The following is a 20,275-nucleotide window of genomic DNA, read 5'->3' as shown; positions in this document are numbered from 1 at the left end:
GATCTTGTCTTTTTATATTTGTTCTATTGTGGTATTTAATACATAATTTAATAATAAACGGTCTGCACAAGTCATTAATATTAATAGTTTGAAATCTATAATGACATTACAGAAATGGTGTCAATATAAGTTCAAATTTTTCCCAACAGTCTGACTGCAGCATTAACCGTTCTTAGACTTCTGGGTTCCTCTTGTATGCTTCATAGGCAAACTCCTCTGTGTGTGCATAATCTTTGCAAACACCAATGAAATCAATTTCAAGCTGGAATGGGCCATCAGCTTTGTCTCCCAAAGTAAACCCAATGGTGTTAACCTGTAAATACAAATATGAAAAACAATGTGAAGGCCACAAGCTAAAAAGGGATTAGGGTAATGATACATCAGTTTTATCATCACTTTGTGAGGGAATTTTTCTTTGCACTACCTTGTCCAGCCAGACAGGATGCTGGTCATCTTGTACCCTCCCTCGATGTGTAAGGAAGAACTTGGAGAAAGGTATCTGCAGAAGAGCATTTGAAGTCAGGCTGATCAACGTATTTGATACTATCATGCCTCTTAAACAGACCTATATAGATTTATTAAATAATTTTACTTTAAAAAAAAAAACAAACAAACTTCACCTTAACATCCTGCCAGTAGGGCCCTCCTCTGGTATATAGGAAATAACAGTATATGTCATCCTTCTGGTGAGAGAAGTATGTTTCTGCTGAGACGTTAATCATCCATGGGCGACCATCACCACGTACACGTAATTGCAGAGTGTTAAAACTGCTCCAATCATGGTGTTTTTTTCTGTCAAAGGAAGCCTAGAAGACACAAAAGACTTGGAAATTGGCATTTACATAAACTTTCATTGATAAACTGCAATGGGGGAACCCCCTCCTCCCCTCTGCATCCATCCTATATTATGTTCTAAATGAAAAGTAATCACGGGAGGGAGACTAATCTCTCTCTGCGCTACTGAATTCAACAAAAACATGGTATCCAGCAGTTAACACTAACCAGAGGCTGCTTTGAGCGCATAGTGCAGTATCCACTGTAGCGTGTTTCTCCATCTCGTGGGGGAGTAGAGCTCAGTGTCCCGTACAGAAAACAGGTATTATTGTTCCTTCCCAGCTTCAGGTAAGCTTCACTATGGCCTCCAATCTCACGATCAGAGGACACCGTCCACTCCCTCAGGCTCTCTGGACCTCTGAACTCCCATACAACTCTGTTCTGCTCCAGCATGTGCTCAACAATCGGTTTACCCTCAGGGCCAACCCAGCGGTCGGTAAACTCCTTTTTTAGGAGTGTGAAATGTTTCTTTATCCCCTCCAAACCTTTTGAGAAATTAAAGTTAATCTTTTGCCAGGCAAACTTGGTCTTTTTGGGCTGGCCAGGTCGTCTGTATTCACCCTGGATCACAGCTCTTTTGGGCACAGTGAGAGGAATGATGGAGGGGAGAAGCGGCTGGTGGTGGAGGATGGTGCTCAGCAGCCTCCCAGAAGGGAGGTGTGTGATCCTCGGCAGGGACATTTCAACGCTGATCTGCAGGTTTCACTGCTGAGATACAAAACAGAGTAACAGAGTCAAAATGAATATAAATAAGAATATGTTTCTCAAAAACAAAATAATGGCCTGACACACTTAAAACAATATTTATATCGTTTTGTATAATTATCCAATAGAGGGCATTTAAAATGTCCCACTTCAAACAACTATATTTATGTAGAAAAATGAAAGGTTTCTTGTTTGAATTATGTGTTCATGGGTTTTCTTTACGTATAATCCCATTTTCACACTTGCTCACATATCGGCAAGTGTGAGCAGAAGTTTTGGCAGTTTGCTGGTCTGGAGCATTCACATGTGTGTAAACACAATGCTGATGAAAAATGACATTAGCAAAGATCATAAAGAGGTTTCTGGAAGGGTTTTACAACGCGAAAAATTATTCACAACAGGGAAAACATTAAAGACAGAGAAATTCAACCCAAGACACTTACTAGAATAGGGAGGGGCATTTCTATAATCACACTCCCACTCTCACTTCTTAATTCGATCACCTGACTCCAGGTTGTTTCGGGAGAGGTCATGAGGAGGTTTACTTACTTTTTTCTGTCTACACAGTTGGTGAATAAAGACTGTTACCTCTAAGTCCTTAGAATTAAAATTGATTGCGTGCTATTCGTTTAGAATGACTGTCAGATACATTTCGAATTATATTTGTCTAAACACACAAATTAATCAAAAGCTTAACCATACTGGAATGATTGAAACTGTTTACTTCGTGGAAAGAATTACATGACGTAAACTACAGTTAATAACTTAACACAGTGTAAACTGTTTACATTTACCTTGACCACGATGTAGAAGCAAATGTCTCGTAGATACATCAGGGCTTGTTTGGGTTAGGTTTCATCATACACTATGCTATGAGGTACAAAAGAATATATAGACTGCCGGTGTACGCTGTCCTAGTAAAAATAGGTAAACCAACACGACTGAAATTCCTTCAGCAAACCTTCGACCAGAAATGTCACTGAATGAGCCACAAGGTAATCACTCAACACAGCTTCCGTGCATCAAAGATTACTGTCCTGACTCCTGTACTCATATATGGTTCCTCTCTCTGCTAACTGTATATGCTCTTATATCCAGCGGTTCCGTTTCTGCGGTATGTTCTTTGGTTGAATCTTCGTATTTAATACACAGGGACCAAGAACAGAAATTTTTGTTATATCTCACTTAAACATGTTTTCGTTAATCAAGCTGGTAATACAGGCGCGCATGCGCAGTGCCGCCTTTGTGTGATCGACTCCGGAGTTAGCCAGGTAGCAGCGACAGCTATCGTAGAGAACATTACATTAGACGACACAGTGGTAGCTAGTGGGTTAGCTCTGCAGCTAATCATGGTGAATGTAAAGAAGCGGAAAGGTCGAGTCGTTATTGACTCTGACTCCGAAGACAGCGCTAGTGACGATAATTTAGATCAGGTAGGTGTTATTTTTACCCTTTTCCCCACCGGTGGATTCTGAAGTTGACAACAGTTTCAGGCTGACGCTAATGTGTGCTAGCTGATTGCGTTGAGTGGGCCTATTTTATTTACAACCGCTGTTTCCTTTGTGATAAAACACTCAAATCTTAACACGGAGCTAGGTTTCTACTAAGCGTTTACGGGTTGGTACTGGATAAAATGGAAAGTGTTTGAGTTTGAACAGAGCCAGCTCGTTAAGTTATGAAAGGTACCCAACGCTTGCAATCATGCAGTATTAAGTAGCCATGAAAATGCCGCGCCGTGGGCCTTTGACTGGTTTCGAGCCGTAAGCTGCGTGACTGCAGCCGTGCTCTGTTGAATAATTGGTGCGTTAGCGTTCAGACTAAACTGGAATGGAGTGTGTTGTTTGTTTGTTTTTTGATAAAGTGAAATCGTTCTGGAGTCGCGTTTGCTTTAGTCAGAACATTATCTCCTGCATGACGTCATGAGACGAAGTTCTATTTCGGTGGTGTTGTTGTCAAACTGGAGCTGGCAGAGAAACATGTCAGTCTGAAGAGCTGCCAACGCTGTTTACATCACCTGTAAACTCACGTGTATTTGACCCGTTTGTTCCCCCCCCCCCCCCGAAAACAGAAACTGTGACCACAGAAGATCAGACTGGGTCAGTAAGACGAGCTTCTTTGGTTGCTCAAACCGTCAGTAGGTTTGATCGTGCGTGTTTTTTGACCAAGTGCGGATTAATATAGTTATCTTCAGTAGTTGCACGGTCTTTGTGGATTTCGAGAAAGCGTGTGATAGGGTGCCATGAGAGGATCTGTGGTGCTGCATGAGGAAGTCAGGTGAGGCTGGTGCAGGATAATGTATAAGGACACAGACAGTAGTGAGGTGTGTGGTAAGAGAAAGGGTTTAAGGTGGGGATGGGATTACATTGAAAGATCTGCTCTGAGCCCCTTCTTCTTCTCAGTGTTGATGGACAGGTTGACAGGTGAGATCAGGCAGGAGTCTCCATGGACTAAGATGTTTGCAGATGACATAGTGATCTGTATTGAGAGCTGGGAGCAGATGGAAGTAAATCTGGAGAGATGAGGAATAAAAGTCAGTAGAACCAAAACAGAAAACGTATGTGAACGAGAGGGAAACAGGTGTAACTAAAGCTGCAAGGAGGTAGTGAAGATACATGCATTTAAATACCTGATGTTAACCATCCAAAGCAACAGACAAGAGAGGTGAAAAAGAGAGTGCAGACAGGGTAGAGTAGGTAGAGATGATCACTGATCAGTGGGAGTGATCAGAAAATGCCAAGATTTAAGGGGGGGTACATCAAAGGGACAATTCAGATTGAGCAGTTTGGAGACGGTTAGAGATGGTTTGGAAATATGCAGATGAGGGATAGTGGATATATTGGAAAAAAAGGTGTTGAATATGGATCTGTGAGGCAGGAGAAAAATAGAAGCCACAGATGTAGTTCATGGATGTAGTAAAGGAGTACATGCAGGTATTCTAGGGATGGTGTGAGCTCAAGGCAGATGATCCACTGTGGTGAGCCTTAAATTTGAGGAATGAGGTGTCGAATGTTACCAGAGGCATTGCTCGGGTCTTGAAACTTTGGGTGATTAAAAGGACCCAGAAATATTTTGGATTTTCACTTGATAACAGCAACTTTTTAAAGTTGTTAATTAGACATTATAGTAAAATATCATACTCTGTAACAGTTGCAATCAAGTGTGTTAGCCTGCCTTTCTTTTTTAAGTACGCAATCAGTTCTCCTCCTGTCCAGGATATAAAAAGAATCAGTATGCACTAATCAGACTCAAATATTCTTCTTATTATGGCACACTTTGAATAAATAGACATGCATAGCTCTGAATAGCACAACAAATGTTTATAGGGTAAGTTACATAAAATGCACACAGATGGTTAATTGTTTCCTTCTAAAATATGATTATTCACACAGTATATAGTTTTGTGTCAATAATATTATGTTTGAAAAGGTAATCTATGCTACATAGTAAATTGACTGTTTTTTGTATAGCACTATTTTATTCTGAGGACTCAAAGCGCTTTATACATCTTGTCTCATTGACCTATTCATAAAAGGACCTTTTCTATGGTTAAGTGCTTCCTATCTAGCGTTCACACTCCGATGGATATATCTGAGAGCAAGCCGGGGTTAGTATCTTGCCTAATGATATTATCATGCAGACTGGAACAGCTAGGGATTGAACTACCAACCCTGTGATTACCTCCTGAGCTACAGCCACCCACAGAGTATATATCCATATTACTTAAACGTAAGCACTGAGGTTCATACTTGATTTTGCGTATGCATAATAATTTAAGATCTTTTCTTGGCAATCATGAGCTTCACAGCGTCACACTGTAACCATAGTTACTCATTGTCATGCATGCCTGTTTACACAGTTTGTGAGAAAGACGACAACGCTGCTGCTGTTTAAGCCTGACATTAATCTGAGCAACATGCATCAATTCATGTTTACAGCATGATAGTGTTGTTGGTATTTCTCAATAGTACCCTCATGGTCTGAATAACCAAATTTGTTTTGTAATTGCACTAGAAAATGGATGTGTAAGACGTCTGTGAATCCGTGGCACAATGTGTCAAAGATGACAGCCAGAACATGCATGTAGGAGAAGGCATTTTAATAAGCCTCTAATTCACCAACCTTATTTTGTAGCCAAGGCGCCGTTCTTCTCATGTCCAGTCTCTGCGCTGGTTCTTCCTGCAATGCTATTTTGAGATTGGTTCCTGGAACTCCTTTTCTGAGCACTTCAGTGTGGATATTAAAAGTTTCGCCATGGACCTTAAACACTCAAGCAAAATTCACAATGAGTATAATCGCTGCTGAAGAAACTTGGTTTGAGTCTCCCAAAGATTGAATTTGAGTTTTCATTGGAAGAGCCAGCAGTTTCCGAACCCAAATAAGTCAGGTCATTGGAAAATTTAAATTAGCTAAATTTAAGTTAAGGTTTTTGATTTTTTTTTTTACAAATTGAATTTCTAGATCTTTTTAACATAGAGATGAACCCTCAAATTAGCCCCAAAGCAAACATTTCAAGACAGCGGTGAGGAAAGCTCCTTTGTAACAAGAAGAGACCTCCAATAGAAGCAGACTCAGAGTTAATGGATATGTGTTTGACCAAATTATTGAGGACAATAACTGCAGACGTACATGGCTTTCTTTGGGTACAGGTAAAAAGTAGAAACTGCAAGACTGAGAGGACTTGTTAATGATATGGAGCAATGGTTAATAAATGCATGTAAAGCTAAAGAGATGCCCTCAGTGTTTTGGAGGAGCTATAGTATAACAGGTTGTTTTCACAGGCATGTGGCTGTGAATCTTAACATTAACTGCAGGAGCTGTATATGAAAATGCGGTTGTTTTTCTAAGCTGAATTGCGAATGTTCTCCACGCTGCTTGCTCTTTAGTACAAATACCACATGTCTTGCTTCATCCATGTGAGAATATAGCAGTTTTGTCAGGCTTTACATTCTTTGCTGCTCTATACAATCGGTAACCTTGAATAAACCAAATGGAGTCTTTGTTAAACAAGCAAGCTGCTATTGTGAACTTCACGAGAGAAACCATCTTTGACCAGTGTCCCGACTTGATCCTCCCTGCATTATATTATGTCACAGGGAAAGAAATTATATTTAATGAAAGCTCTCAAGTGAGAGAGAGAGAGAGAGAGCATAGTTTTGTTTTTCTTTTTCTACATTTTATAGTAGTGGAGTATGCAGGTTCACTTTCTTTTTGTGTGTTATCAGGTCTGTTTGAGTAGTTGTCTTGAATAACCGCATTAATGAGGCAAGTTAATCATCAAACTAGTATCAGAAGGTGTTTTGAGAAATACAAGGCACATGTAATTTTACTTCTGGGAAACAGATTGCTGCTAAATAATAAGAAAGAGAAGCTTTCCATGGGTTTGATCATTAAATTTAAAGTGTTCTACTTCTGCTGACTTTGTCCCACTATATGAATTTCAGTTCAAGTGGCTTGAGAAGTTCTGTCCATTTGTACTGCAGTATGGGTAAATAATTTTTTTTTGACCCCGTTGCTGAATTTTTATGTTTGCTCATTTATAAAGAAGTTCTTTAATTTTCTTGGCTGCTGCTTGGCAACTCAAAGCTTCAGCTCCCTTCACACTTTTCAGACTGGCTAGGTCACTGCATTATCTTAATCTGCTGCTTCTTTAGCCACTCCTGATCCCTTGGTGGTATGCTTTTGTCCATTGTCATGCTGGAAGACCCATCCACGACCTCTCCGGAGTGTTCTGCCTGACGGAAAGGGTCTCTTATCTAAAACTCTTCACATACCAGAAAATCTTCTGGTACTTGACTCTTCAATGTAGTGATGTTCTTTACCCTTAGTAGAAAAACAGCCCCAAAGCGTAATGTTTCTACCTCTGTGCTTGGCTGTGGGCAAGGTGTTTTTTTGGATCATACTTGGCATTTGTCTTACTCTAACCACGCCAGGTTGAGTTGATGACAAAGAACTTGATTTTTGGTTTTGTCTGACTACAGCACTTTCTCACCAAACCTGTGAATCATTTAGATCAGGGGTGTCAAACTCAATTGCACAGGGGCCAAAACTCAAGGCACACTTTAGGTCGCGGGCCAAACAAGATAAACATTTATTGAACACACTAAAACAATGTTTTTTTAAACATAAATATGAATAAAAACAGACAGGAATATTATTCCAGATTAAATAAACTTAAAAAAATAAACTTTAACTTTAAATAAAATAAAAATATATCCTGTCAAAATTATGCAAGTTAGAAATATGAACATGCTGCCAAAAACCCCCGAAAAAATTAATGAAAGCATACGCAAGGTTCGAGACGCATATAGACGGAGCTGGGCATTGCTTCAGGAATGGAACTAATAAACTGTGTGGGCCATTCAGTGTCGTCCTTTGCCTTGAGTGTATCATTACACTGCAGCTCCATCTGAATCTGCACAGGTGCAGTTCAGCAAAGTCCGCTGACTTGGTTCAACATTACTTGGCAACAGGGAAAGTGAGGCAGGTTGCACTGGTGCATTTGTGGCAGCTTCACTTGAAATGCCTTCACCGCATCATACATGCCATGTCCATGAACTGACAGATTTCCTTGCTGAGCTCAAAAACTCTATTGAGCATTTTTATCCCAACTCAGCCAACGGACCTCTGTGTGATAAGGAATGTCGGCAAACTCTGAATCTATTTCCCACATAAAGACTGAAATTGACGGTGATTTAAACTTTTTGCTCAGATGAAATTTACGGTTTGCGTTACAGTGATCATTACATGCTCCATTTTTAGGACTTTACCACACAGCCTTTCCTGGTGTACGATGCAGTGATATGCTGATAACTCACCGGTACAGTTCTCCTCCTGCATCTTTACTCACATCCTGCTGACTAGTCCGCTTTTTTCACCGCACAACACCGGCGCTCCATCTGTTGTAAGTCCATCAAGTTTGTCCCAGGGCAGTTTCATGTCGGTTACACTTTGACATACCTTTTAAAAAATGTCTTTTTCTGTCGTCGTCCCGTGCATCGATTTAATGTTCAATATTTCCTCTCCACGGATGAAGATGACCAGCTGTGCAATGTCCATCATGTCTGTACTTTCATCTACAGCAGGAGAGTATGCAATAAAGTTTTTGCTTCTAACTGTGTTCTTAAATCAGTGGCCAAACCCGATCAGCAATCGTATTTCTCCTCAGGCTCACATTTGCCAAAATCTGCGTTTTGTCTGGACACAAGACGCCGCACACCTTCATCATGCAGCTTTTCAGAGTGGTACCGGGCTGATTTGGCTATCTCCTCTGCTACAATAAAACTTGCTTTCACAACAGCTTCACTTTGATTTTGCTCTGGTGAAAAACGTCTGCTGAAATGTCAGATTCTTCTTTAGCTCTTCTACTTTCTGTAGTTTCTGCTCTGCATTTAGGTTTTTCAACTTATCCTGACGTTTTGTCTCGTAGTGCCATCTTAAATTAAATTCCTTAATTACAGCCACATTAGCTCCAGTAATAAGACACACGGGTTTACCAGCAATGTCTGTAAACATATATTCAGTCACCCACTGGCGCTGAAAGGCTCTGCTTTCAGAATCAACTTTTCTCTCCACCATTGTGAGCGGCTAGCTTCGCAATAACAGAAGTTTGACTTGATTGACGCTGGAATGTTCCCAGTTAGCCTAGCGTTCAGCAAGGAGGCTGCAGCACTGCATTATGGGATATGTAGTTTGTATATTATTAGCGCCTCATATCGCCGGGCCATGAATAACAATAATAGTACATCCATACTTGATGGGCCTTGACTTTGACACGTGTGATTTAGATGTTCAATGGCAAACGTAAGACAGGCCTGTACATGTGCCTTCTTGAGCAGGGGGACCTTGTGGACACTGAAAGGTTTCAGTTCATTATGTGTAATGTGTTACGAATGGTGTTTTACTGACTGTGGTCCCAACTGTCTTCAGATCAAAATAATTGCACCAACAGTTGTCACCTTCTCACTAAGCTTCTTGCTGGTGGTCTTGTAGTCCATTCAAGCCTTGTGCAGGTGTACAATCTTATATCTGACATCCTTTGACAGCTCTTTGGTCTTACTTATGGTGGTCATGAGATCAGAATGGAAGAAATTGATTCTGTAGGCAGGAGTACTAACCTGTGGAGCCTTAATTCTGGCTGGGCTTTAGTCAATCAAACAAGTACTAATTTCACTCAGTGACATGCAAATCAATTTATAACTTTTATGTAATGTGTTGTTTCTGGATGTTTTGATTGATATTCTGTCTCTTCATTAAAGTGGAACAAAATTAAAGACTGTTCAGTTCTTTGTAAGTGAGCAAACTTACAAATTCAGTAGGGCATCAAATAATTATTTCCCTCACTGTAGGTGAACCACATCGCTGTTTTGTCACTTTCAGGAGCTGCTGTCTTTGGCAAAGAGGAAAAGGGTTGATTCGGGTGAGCAAGAAGAACCTGTTGGCAAAGCAGCAGCTTCCACAGACTCTGAGACATCTGACAGTGATGACGAGGTATAGCACTATTAGTATTTACTCTAAAAGACCTTACAGTTTTGGACATGTGAGGCACAGGAGACTAAACCTCAATTCTCTGTCAATTATATAATCAAAAGTTACATTTTCATTCCTTTTGTGTAGTGGACGGTCGGTGGCACCAAAGGCAAAAAGAAGGTTAAGCAGGGCAAAGGGTCTGAAAAGAAGAACGCTACAAAGAAGAAGGTTAATAAAGCGACAGCGTCTGGTAGCTCAGATGGGGACAGCTCAGCTGAAAGCTCTGCACCGGAGGAAGGTGGGTTTCTTAATTCAGTGTTCACATTGAAAAAGATTTTCCCTGCTCTCAAATAAGGCTTCTTTGCAGCCTTTTTTTTTTTTTTTAAATCTATTATTAAGATTAAGTTATTATTAAGTCACACATCTATTCATAAGTTTAGTATCCTTGAAATGCTACTAAACTGGTGAGCAAAACAGACTTGCACGCGTTCTCATGTTCAAAACATGTTCAAAACATGTTCCATGAAGTGTAGAGCGGGACATCCAGACATATTACGAACCGTAGATTATACATCACTAGAGTGCTGCATCCACAGGTTTTTCAAGAGGTTAGGATTACATGACTCACTCACTCATCCTGTTTATCTCAGGTGTCTCACAGCAAAGCATCTAAGCTGTTGTTTATTTTTGTCACATTGTCCTGGTGTGAACTGGCTGACAGCATTAAGAAAAACCTGGAAAAAAATTCTCCTGGGAATTTGTGGTTGTTCACAAATCCAATTCAGTTTTGGTAATCCACTAACATGAAACTGTCTACATTGAGTGAGGAAAAGCCTACAGTACAACTTCACTAAGCCATTTACACTTATTTATTTACTTTTTTTGGGACCTAATTACATTGGCAATGTTAAAAGGATTTAGAACTGCTTCATAGTTAAAAGCTTCCCTTCCAAATTCTGCTTATAAAAGCTGTTTATGACACATTTCGTAGACAAAAGTCAGATATATTAGAATTAAAATCTCTCTGATGACGTGTCTACCTTTTTGTTTTGTAATTGATTTGAAAACAGCTTTTTTTTTGTGTGTGTGTTCCCTGTCTCTGGTTCCTTGAAATTTTTTAGGCGAGGTGTCTGATTCAGAGAGCAACAGTTCGTCCTCCAGCTCTGACTCGGATTCCTCTGAGGACGAGGTGTTCAGGGATGGTTATGATGATGACTTGATGGGTGATGCTGAGGACAGAGCTCGACTTGAGCAGATGACAGAAAAGGAGAGAGAACAAGAGCTGTTCAACAGAATTGAGAAAAGAGAGGTGCTAAAGAGACGGTGAGTGGGGAATAAAAATCGTTAAAAAAAGTTGTACTTGGCATAAATAACTTTTTCTTAGTTGTTAAAAAAAATCCTACAAGATAGTTATTTGTTAAAATACACTAGAGCACTCCTATTTTACTTCAACAAATTTGCCAAAAAATGCAAAAACGTGGCATTTTTAAGTTATGACGTGAGCTCACAGTTTATTCACTCAGGATTCTGCTTGTTTTCAAAGGTTTGAAATCAAGAAGAAACTAAAGACAGCAAAGAAGAAGGAGAAGGAGGAGAAGAAGAAAAAGCAGGAAGAAGAGCAAGAAAAAAGGAAGCAATCTCAGGTTCAAGATACACAAGTGGTGAGTCTAGTTTCACACACATCTAAAACAATATTAGACACACTATTAGGGCTGGGCCATATTATACTGTTCACGGTAATACCGGTACAATGTTGGGCAACGATAAGAAAATAAAATATCGCGATAGAAAATGGGTAAAACGCGCATGCACAGTGCCTTTGTTTTCATACGCACATGGCCGAAAAAGCATGGCGGCAACTGAGAATGAGAAGGGGGGGGGAAAGCGGATCGTTGAGTGAAACGGATGAAACAGAATTGGTTTGTAAAAATGTTGCAACTTCAGTGATGTGGAACTGGTTTAGTGTTTGTCTGTCAGATACCCACCAAAGCACATTGTTTTGTACAACATGCAAGCGGGCTGTTGTTATTGCTGTATTTGTCGGACTAAGGTGCTCGTAAATCTGGGAGTAATCTGGGACCAAAACTCCGTCCTCTTCAGGTCCCAAAGTCAAACGAACACTGCAGCATCACTGAGAGTTAAAAACTGTCTAAATTCTTTCATCTTAATAAAATGATCAGCACTGCTGCTTTACCAGGTGTAACAATTAAGTTTAACATCCAGGCATCCATGAAAACAGAATTTATTACATTTAAGAGAGTTAGACGTTAGCAGGAAGCTAGCGGAGGTCAGCTCGCTAGTTTCACTAGTTACCTAAGCATGACATAGTGGGGCTATTCATATAACGATATATATCGGATGACAATATAAAAACGTCAATCGTTTCATTTTATGCTATCGTTTGTTTCGTGGTGTCGCAAAATAAACCGATTTACGGCAATATTTTTTCATCGTTCTGATGGTCACTGTAGTGGTTATATTAATTTCTTAAGTTCTCTCTTTCTCTTATATGTAATATAACCACACTACGGACGGACAAGCGCCTGTTTTTATGCGTTGTCGTTAGCAACAATGACAGTAACACCTTCGCGTCTCCGCTTGTTTATGTTCCACATAAACCTTTCACAATAAAGCTCAAGATCCTGTTGAGACTTTTCAAAATAAATTGAATCACGTGAAAGAGCAGAATATTTATGGATGAGAAGTAAAAAAGAGCCGCCAGGTGCTAAAAAATAAACCTTAGACTCAAACGTTAGAACAGGCAACCCGCAGCACGCCGTGTAATAAATACAAAGAAAACGGCGGCCGTTACAACTTATGTCTAAAAATGTATAGTTTCATGCATTGGTTAAAACACTCGACTCCGGTTGAAGGACGCGCAGCTGGAAACACTTCACGCAAGTCGAGCTGCCCGAGATTCACAGAATTTACAGAAAATGTTAAATTTTTGTGATTTATATCGTTATCGGACGATAGAATTCTTATATCGGCATATGAGATTTTGGTCATATTGCACAGCCCTATGACATAGCATGTTCTGACTGAGAAATTTCTGAAAAAATTCAAACGTACAGCTCTGCTATCACTTCCAACATAAATAAAGACAAAACTAAACAGCAGTGACGTTTGTAGGGTTACTGAAGGTGAGCTAGCTGGTATATAATGATGTGCTACGTGATCGCTAGCGACACAGCTATGTTAGCATAACATAAACACAGTGAAGCTGCAGGATGAATGCTAACACTTTTCCACTCAATCGTGCGAAATATTTTTGGCCATATCGCCCTGCTCTACATACTATACAACAGTGTGTATCAGTACCTGCTAAAACATATTGTTTTAGCAATATGTTTTTAGTGCAGTGGGAGTATATTAGTACTCCCACTGCACTTTATAATATATACAACAACAAAAAAATCTCTGTGACATCTTTTAGTGCCTTTTACTGTATATAGTAGTAATCTGTATATAGTACAAATTACACTTCTATAATACTTTAGGGTGTCTAATTCAACTGATTTTCCCCAGTGTAGGATTAATGAAGCCTCTATCAATAATTGATAGTCTTGCCTAAATAGGAGCTTGAACTGAAGTTTTATTTTCACTCAGTAATTTAAGTGAAATCAGATTCCTCTTTTGCTTCTCATTTCTGCCTGGTATGAGAAGGAGTGGCATTACACGTTGTCTTTATCATATTTCTAATTCTAACCTCTAAGTGCTCATGTCTACAGGTCATGTCCCACAACAAGGAAAGACGATCCAAGCGTGATGAAAAACTTGACAAAAAATCCCAGGCTATGGAAGAACTAAAGGCTGAACGAGAGAAGAAGAAAAATAAAACAGGTTGGCATGCCTTGTACTCCTTTGTGACAGGTTGTTGTGCCAATCTGATTGTCTTTCAAACGCTGACGTGTCGTCTCTTAACAGCGGAGTTGCTGGCTAAGCGTCAGCCGCTGAAGACGAGTGAGGTTTACTCTGACGATGAGGAAGAAGAGGAGGAGGATGATGACAAGTCATCTGTCAAAAGCGATCGCAGCTCTCGTTCATCATCTTACGATGAAGACGAGTAAGTGTATCAACCAGTGCATTCACCACAGTGCCATCACAAGAGCAATGGTCAAGTTTGATGCTTTTCTCTTGATTCTGAGTAACTTTTTAAACTGTGTTCTGCTACCAGAAAAGAGGAGACTCCACCAAAGTCACAGCCCGTTTCCCTGCCAGATGAACTCAACAGGATCCGCCTGTCCAGACACAAGCTGGAGCGCTGGTGCCACATGCCCTTCTTTGCTAAGACTGTGACTGGCTGCTTTGTAAGGATAGGAATCGGGAACAGCAGCAGTAAACCAGTTTATAGGGTGAGCTTATATTCTCGTTACATCTCCTCTACCACCAATATATTATTGTAAGGTTTATTTATTTATTTTGGAAGTATTTTTACTTATGTTTGAGTTTCTTGTTCCCTTGTTGTTGAAAGGTTGCTGAAATTGTTGATGTAGTAGAGACGGCAAAGGTTTACCAGCTTGGATCAACACGAACAAACAAGGGATTACAGTTAAGGTAGGTATACTGTCATGGATACATGGATCATTTAGTTGTCCTGGTTTCCAAAAACACAACTCTTAATGTTGTAAATCATCTACAGGCATGGTGGTGACACACGGGTTTTCAGGCTTGAGTTTGTATCAAATCAAGAGTTCACAGAAAGTGAATTCATGAAGTGGAAAGAGGCGGTAGGTGATTTTTAAAAAAGAAGAATGTTTAAACAGTCCTAAATATATAATCGATAAAGTGATGCTGAAATGTGTTTCATCGATTTTTCTCAGATGATTGCTGCTGGAATGCAAGTACCAACTCTGGATGAAATCACCAAGAAGGAGCAATCCATCAAAGAAGCTCTCAACTACAAGTTCAATGATAAAGACATTGAGGATGTAAGTCGTTTTTTTGTTGTTGTTTTTTTTACTAGGTCTTCATTCTTTTTTCTGACGTCATTAATTATGAGCGATCATAAAAAATTTTGTCTAAACTCTCTGCAGATTGTAAAAGAAAAGGACAGATTCCGGAAAGCACCACCAAATTATGCCATGAAGAAAACGCAGTTACTCAAAGATAAGGTAAAAGAAAACCAGAATTTTTTTTTTTTTTTTTAAACTCCAAGTTAAGGTGGAATTATCGTAGCCCTTTAAATGTCACCCTGATAACCTGTAAATCTGTACCAACAAAACATGGACACTGACAGCAAATGTCATTGAACTGAACTTTGATGAGAGACAAAGGCTAATCAGGCTTACCTTTTCATTTCTTTTTCTCTTTTGGTTTGAAGGCCATGGCAGAGGAAAGTGGAGATGGTGAACGAGTGAAAGTGATCCAGGATGAACTGAATGAGCTTGAGGAAAGGGCAGAAGCCCTCGACAGACAAAGGACCAAGAACATCTCTGCTATTAGGTACACAATCTACACTTATAAACATTTTACTGTTTAATAAAACTGCTTATCCAAAGTTCCTGAATTAAAATACATAGTTTAAAACACTGGTTTTAGTAAACCTAATGTTAAATAAAGTTATTGGAAACTACAGAAAAACAGCTAAATTGTGTTTTGTTGGTAGTGCCAGGTATTATGTTTAAAAAAACTTTTTGTGATATGTAAATACAGTCCTTTATCATTACTCTGTAATGACCTTAAACTGTTCTTTTGCCACCCAGCTACATTAATCAGAGGAACAGAAGCTGGAACATTGTTGAATCTGAGAAAGCTCTTGTGGTAAGTGTTCACCTTCTTAAACAGCACCATAGACAGTCATCACAACCTTAGATGAGCTAAAAAAAAAAAAAAAAAAGCTATATTACATAATGCAATTACTCATTATTCATAACTTTATGCTAAAATATTGACAGCATAACACCATATTAATACATCTATGGATAGGAAAACCATAAATGACTCAAGCATCAGGCTATAAAGTCTGTTTTCTTACACTTGGAGTCTGTTTTTGCAGCATTTTATAAAAAAGGTACATTCATAATCTTCCTCAAAGTGCTTCCTCATGTCAGGTGTTTTCTTAATCTGGTGCTGCTTTACTGTGACCGTGTTCAGTATCACTGTGGTTCACTTCAGGCATCTGCCAGCCTAAGAGTTTTATACTATAGCACCTGTATGTCCAAGACAACCTGCAGAGGCTTAAAACCGTCACGTCCTATTGCATGTGTAGTAAAAATAACATACTTATGAATTTTAATGCAGCTTTCATGATTATACATCACCTTGATAGTGCGGGTTTCTATATACTAATTTTTAGTTTATTCATTTTTATATTATTAATTATTTTCCAACAGGCTGAAGGACAAAATGCCAAAAACCAACAAATGGATCCTTTCACACGAAGACAGTGCAAACCCACCATGGTGTCTAATGTAAGTATTCTATAATAAATTTATCAGATTGGATAATTGTGCTTGTTTAAACACACTGAAATAACACGTGCCTCATTTTCACAAACACTTATACCTGAATCATGAAGGTGACAGTTTAAATGACTGAATTGTTATAAATAAGACTGAAGACATGCTTAATTATGTGCACGCAGCATAACAGCAGTCTGAAATGTCCCTAAACTACCACTACTTCTACTTCCGTTGATCTGATCTGTCACTGTGATTCTTTTAATTTGGCAGGCCAGAGATCCGTCAGTCCATGCAGCTATTCTTGCTCACCTAAACCAGAAATATGGCTCTGGTTCAACACCAGACAATTCAAGTCCAGAGAAGAACAAACTGGTAAGCAGGACCCTCTCTGATAGCTCATAAAAATTATGCCAAAACTGGTGTTGAAGTTTGGCTTTATCCAAGGAAAGACATTTTGAGATAAACTCAACTTTTTGAAAGACTAAACTGAGTTCAGCACTGTAGTGTTTTGTTTTTTTGTTTTGTTTTTTTTGTTTTTTGGTGAATTCATGAATTATAAGCTGTCATATTTAAAAGAATGAAAACAAAACTATTATTTTAGAATATGGCAAAACTATAGCAGAAAATAATGTATTTTTCTTTGAGGTCTTGTTAAAAGAGATTGGACTGGAAATGAGTACTAACCTGAACTGTAGCTCTTTATCCTGAAGAAATCTTTACTTTGTTTGTTTTAGGGTCAAACAAACCCGAAAGACAAAGATGTCCCGAAGCCAACCACTGACCTCTCGGAAGACTTGTTTAAAGTTCACGACTTTGATGTAAAGATTGACCTACAGGTTCCCAATGCAGGTGAGACCCTCGTTTTAACCTTGTGTGTTTTGTGGTACTGTTGAAGCTATACGACCTAGATGTTCTGCTTGCTTGGAGCACAAGGTGAATGCCAGTGTGTATCACAGTGATATAGTGAAGTTGTGTAATTTTGCTCTTCGTCTGCAGAGGCGAAGTCTCTGTCTGTGAGCTCTAACGCGTTGCCAGTGAAGGACGGCGCTCCCCGCAGGTCCCTCAACCTGGAAGACTACAAGAAGAGGAGGGGGCTGATTTGATGTGGCAGAACCTCATCGAGAACCCACATTGCATGTGTAAGCAAGAGTTTGTGTGTGTGTGAGTGAAAGTGAGAGACTGGGTGTTTGTATGTATGAGCAAGAGCGAGAATGTCCTGAAGGATGTGTGTTTGAATGATGATAAAATAGACTGTTCATCCAACACAAAGGAAATACTGATTAAACGGAGACAACATTTTTCTCAAAGGATCTTTCTCGGGAAAAAGAAAAAAGAAAACCTTGTCCAGTTATGTTTGTTTTTTGGGGGTTTTTTTTTTTTTTTGTTCTTTTTGCATTCACAGACAAACTTGTATACGGAGTTTGTTTGTGTGTTTGTTTGTTTTTTTTAATGTATTTAACTTCTCTCCTACTCTTCTGGATCTTCTGGAGTCAACTCCCTTTTTTAATTTTTTTTTTTTTTAATTTTTCTCCAAGAGGACAAAGACAACATGACGCTTGTGGATTATTACCTTGAACAAGGAACCTATCTTAGAAAATTTAGGTTGTTTAGGCATTTTAAAGTCTATGGACATCTTCAGATTTGACCAGCTTGTTCTCATCAGTAATAAATTAAAATAGTACATTTTCCCCCTCTGTATGTATGAACATCTGTACTTGCATTCCATCCTAAATTTCAACAGCATTGTGGTTATTTGCAGAGTTCACACTATCATCATCTCTGACTTAACCACAGTGTTGGCCCTTCATGAAAAATGTAAAACGTTCAGTACAGGTCAGCTGGACATCTGTCACTTTTTAATCAACCTAAATAAAGAGGAACTCTTTTGTATGGCCGACCTTATTCTAAGTGTTGCTTCATTTTTGGTTTCCCTCGGTTGGTTGTTCATGGGATAACTCCCATGCCCTCAACTCCCAGAGCAGATTCTATGTGTTATTGATTGTGTCCATAGTCAGTTCCTGTTTTGATGTGGCATGCCATGTAAATATGCATTTTTGAGTGAGTGCGGAAAAAAATAAAGGGGCACTGTTTCATAACTTCTGTGTCATTTTGTCTGTCTTCTGCATGGACTACAGATGAGGACAAGTGAATATACAAAGTTAGAACAATGTTTCCAAGTTTCAGGAACTGGAGTTAGAAGTAATCAAGAAATTTAAAGAGAGCCTTCAAGTACAGAACAAGCTCAGCAGAGGTAAGAAGAGAGAGATTTCAAAGACTGGAAAGAAAACTAGTGACAGTTTTGTCTGGATACAGCTGCCAAGACATGAGCAAATGAATTGTGCCCTCAAAGAAGACAGTCGCATTCGATTGTATGCTAGTGCCCCACTCAAAAGTAAGAAGGCAATTAACTGACAAGTGTTCACCATTTGTTGACAAATGAAGCCAATAAAAAGGCTGGAGCTGATTCCAAATGTTGAATTTGTATTTGACAACTCTTAAGTAGGAAGTCCAAAGACATGCAGATGCAAGCAAAGGAGGTCATCCTTAGGCTGAATGTCACAGGAACTGCATAACAACATTCTGGTAAATTCTTAAAAGGTATGAATGCACTGGGCAGCTCAGCAACATTAAATGGCCCAAAAAAAACAAGACCGCTAAAGGGCACGGTAAAAGAATTATATCCATGGTTAAGATGAAAAACTTAACATCTAACCAAGTTGAGAACACTCTCAAGCAGGTAGGCATATCATTGTCAAGATCTACATTTAGGAGATGTATAGAGAAGGTTTACAATAACACTGATTACACTCAGGAACAAGAAGGACAGATTAGTTTGCCAGAAAACCCTCAAATGTGCAGTTCTGAGAAAAAAATCTTTGAACAGATGAAACCAAGAAGAACTTGCACTTGAATGATGGGAGAGAAAAGTACGAAGAAGCACAGAAACAGCTGAACCATACCGCATCCAATGTAATGGAAATAATATTACAGCATATGCCTGTGTGGCTGTCAGTGGAACCGGGTCACTAGTTGTTACTGATGATGTGACTGCTGATAGAAGTAGCAGGATGAAATGTACAGTCTACAGACCTATATTCTCTGCTCAGATTCAGCCAAATACTCCCAAACTCATTGAACAGTGCTTCATAGTGCAAATGGATAATAGCTCAAAGGGACTCTCCACCAATTGGTCTTAGAACTGAAGAAGCTTCTCAGTTGAGAGGTGAAACGTCTTGAAGAAACATAAAGAAGTCCAGAGGCTTTTCTTTCCAAGCTCCTTAGACTACTATGACCTGGATGACTGAGAACCTTCACAGGCAACCCATACAGCTGCATACAGCAAAAAAAATTAAAAACTGAATACGGAAAGTGTCACAAGGACTGGAAGGTGACAGTAGTAAAGGGTTAGCAGAACATCTACTTGGCAACATCCATGTGTTCCATAATTAAGGTTAGTGGACTAAAGCAAACAAACAAACAAGCAATTATTTTTTAATATCTTAAATACTTTTGGTCTTCTGAAAATGAGGTACAATCTAAAAAATTGATAAAACTTTTGGTAAACCCCTTGAAATAAAACTGAAAGTCTGCACTTCAATAATATCTCGATTGTCTTAACAAAATAAAGTACTCTGGCCATAGTCTGTAATTTATTTCTTATTTTTTATTTTATAGTAGTTTTCCCAGTGTTTAGCTTCATTTGTTTCAAACGGCAAGCTTTTATCCAAAGATGAGTACTTTATACGTGTTTATCCGAATATTAATTAAAATAGGATCATATTTAAACTTAAAAACTATGTTTAATTTTCTTTAAAAAATACAGTAAACAACTTACCAGTTGGTCAGGTCTTCTCCTCCGCCTCCTT

At 39.1% G+C, this 20,275-nt stretch overlaps 2 protein-coding genes across 3 annotated transcripts; one reads left to right on the top strand and one right to left on the bottom strand.

The window, feature by feature from the left end:
* Positions 1 to 90: 90 nt before the first annotated feature.
* ndufaf1 (NADH:ubiquinone oxidoreductase complex assembly factor 1) lies at positions 91 to 2,774 on the bottom strand. 2 transcript variants are annotated; one of them, XM_082515180.1, is made up of 5 exons: positions 2,334 to 2,774; positions 1,003 to 1,542; positions 621 to 806; positions 425 to 499; positions 91 to 313 (listed from the first exon to the last, which is right to left on the bottom strand). In XM_082515180.1, the coding sequence occupies exons 2-5, from the start codon at positions 1,513 to 1,515 to the stop codon at positions 173 to 175; spliced, it is 915 nt and encodes a 304-aa protein (XP_082371306.1). In that variant the 5' UTR covers positions 1,516 to 1,542; positions 2,334 to 2,774; the 3' UTR covers positions 91 to 172. The 2 variants fall into 2 exon arrangements, with proteins under 2 accessions (XP_082371306.1, XP_082371307.1); XM_082515181.1 differs by having other exon boundaries at positions 1,003 to 1,539.
* A 13-nt stretch (positions 2,775 to 2,787) lies between these two features.
* On the top strand, positions 2,788 to 18,505 carry rtf1 (RTF1 homolog, Paf1/RNA polymerase II complex component). Its single transcript, XM_082515179.1, has 18 exons — positions 2,788 to 2,972; positions 9,916 to 10,026; positions 10,153 to 10,303; positions 11,127 to 11,328; positions 11,549 to 11,666; positions 13,737 to 13,848; positions 13,933 to 14,071; positions 14,183 to 14,360; positions 14,480 to 14,562; positions 14,648 to 14,735; positions 14,829 to 14,936; positions 15,042 to 15,119; positions 15,329 to 15,450; positions 15,711 to 15,768; positions 16,341 to 16,418; positions 16,680 to 16,781; positions 17,144 to 17,258; positions 17,406 to 18,505. Exons 1-18 carry the CDS (start codon positions 2,889 to 2,891, stop codon positions 17,510 to 17,512), a joined length of 2,034 nt encoding a protein of 677 aa, XP_082371305.1. The 5' UTR covers positions 2,788 to 2,888; the 3' UTR covers positions 17,513 to 18,505.
* The last annotated feature ends 1,770 nt before the right edge of the window (positions 18,506 to 20,275 follow it).

The sequence above is a fragment of the Aulonocara stuartgranti genome (genome assembly GCF_965226115.1).
Source record: "Aulonocara stuartgranti genome assembly, chromosome: 19".
Lineage (NCBI taxonomy): Eukaryota > Metazoa > Chordata > Actinopteri > Cichliformes > Cichlidae > Aulonocara > Aulonocara stuartgranti.
The sequence above is the reverse complement of the archived record's forward strand: the minus strand, read 5'-3'. Positions and strand labels throughout refer to the sequence as shown.

Coding starts and splice junctions, on each gene's coding strand:
- ndufaf1 (XM_082515180.1), bottom strand. CDS start 1,515: ATGTCCCTGCCGAGGATCACACACCTCCCTTCTGGGAGGCTGCTGAGC. Junction 500..620: donor CCTACTGGCAGGATGTTAAG/GTGAAGTTTGTT, acceptor GCTCTTCTGCAG/ATACCTTTCTCCAAGTTCTT. Junction 314..424: donor ATCCTGTCTGGCTGGACAAG/GTAGTGCAAAGA, acceptor TTGTATTTACAG/GTTAACACCATTGGGTTTAC.
- rtf1 (XM_082515179.1), top strand. CDS start 2,889: ATGGTGAATGTAAAGAAGCGGAAAGGTCGAGTCGTTATTGACTCTGAC. Junction 16,782..17,143: donor GTCCAGAGAAGAACAAACTG/GTAAGCAGGACC, acceptor TGTTTGTTTTAG/GGTCAAACAAACCCGAAAGA. Junction 17,259..17,405: donor CCTACAGGTTCCCAATGCAG/GTGAGACCCTCG, acceptor CTTCGTCTGCAG/AGGCGAAGTCTCTGTCTGTG.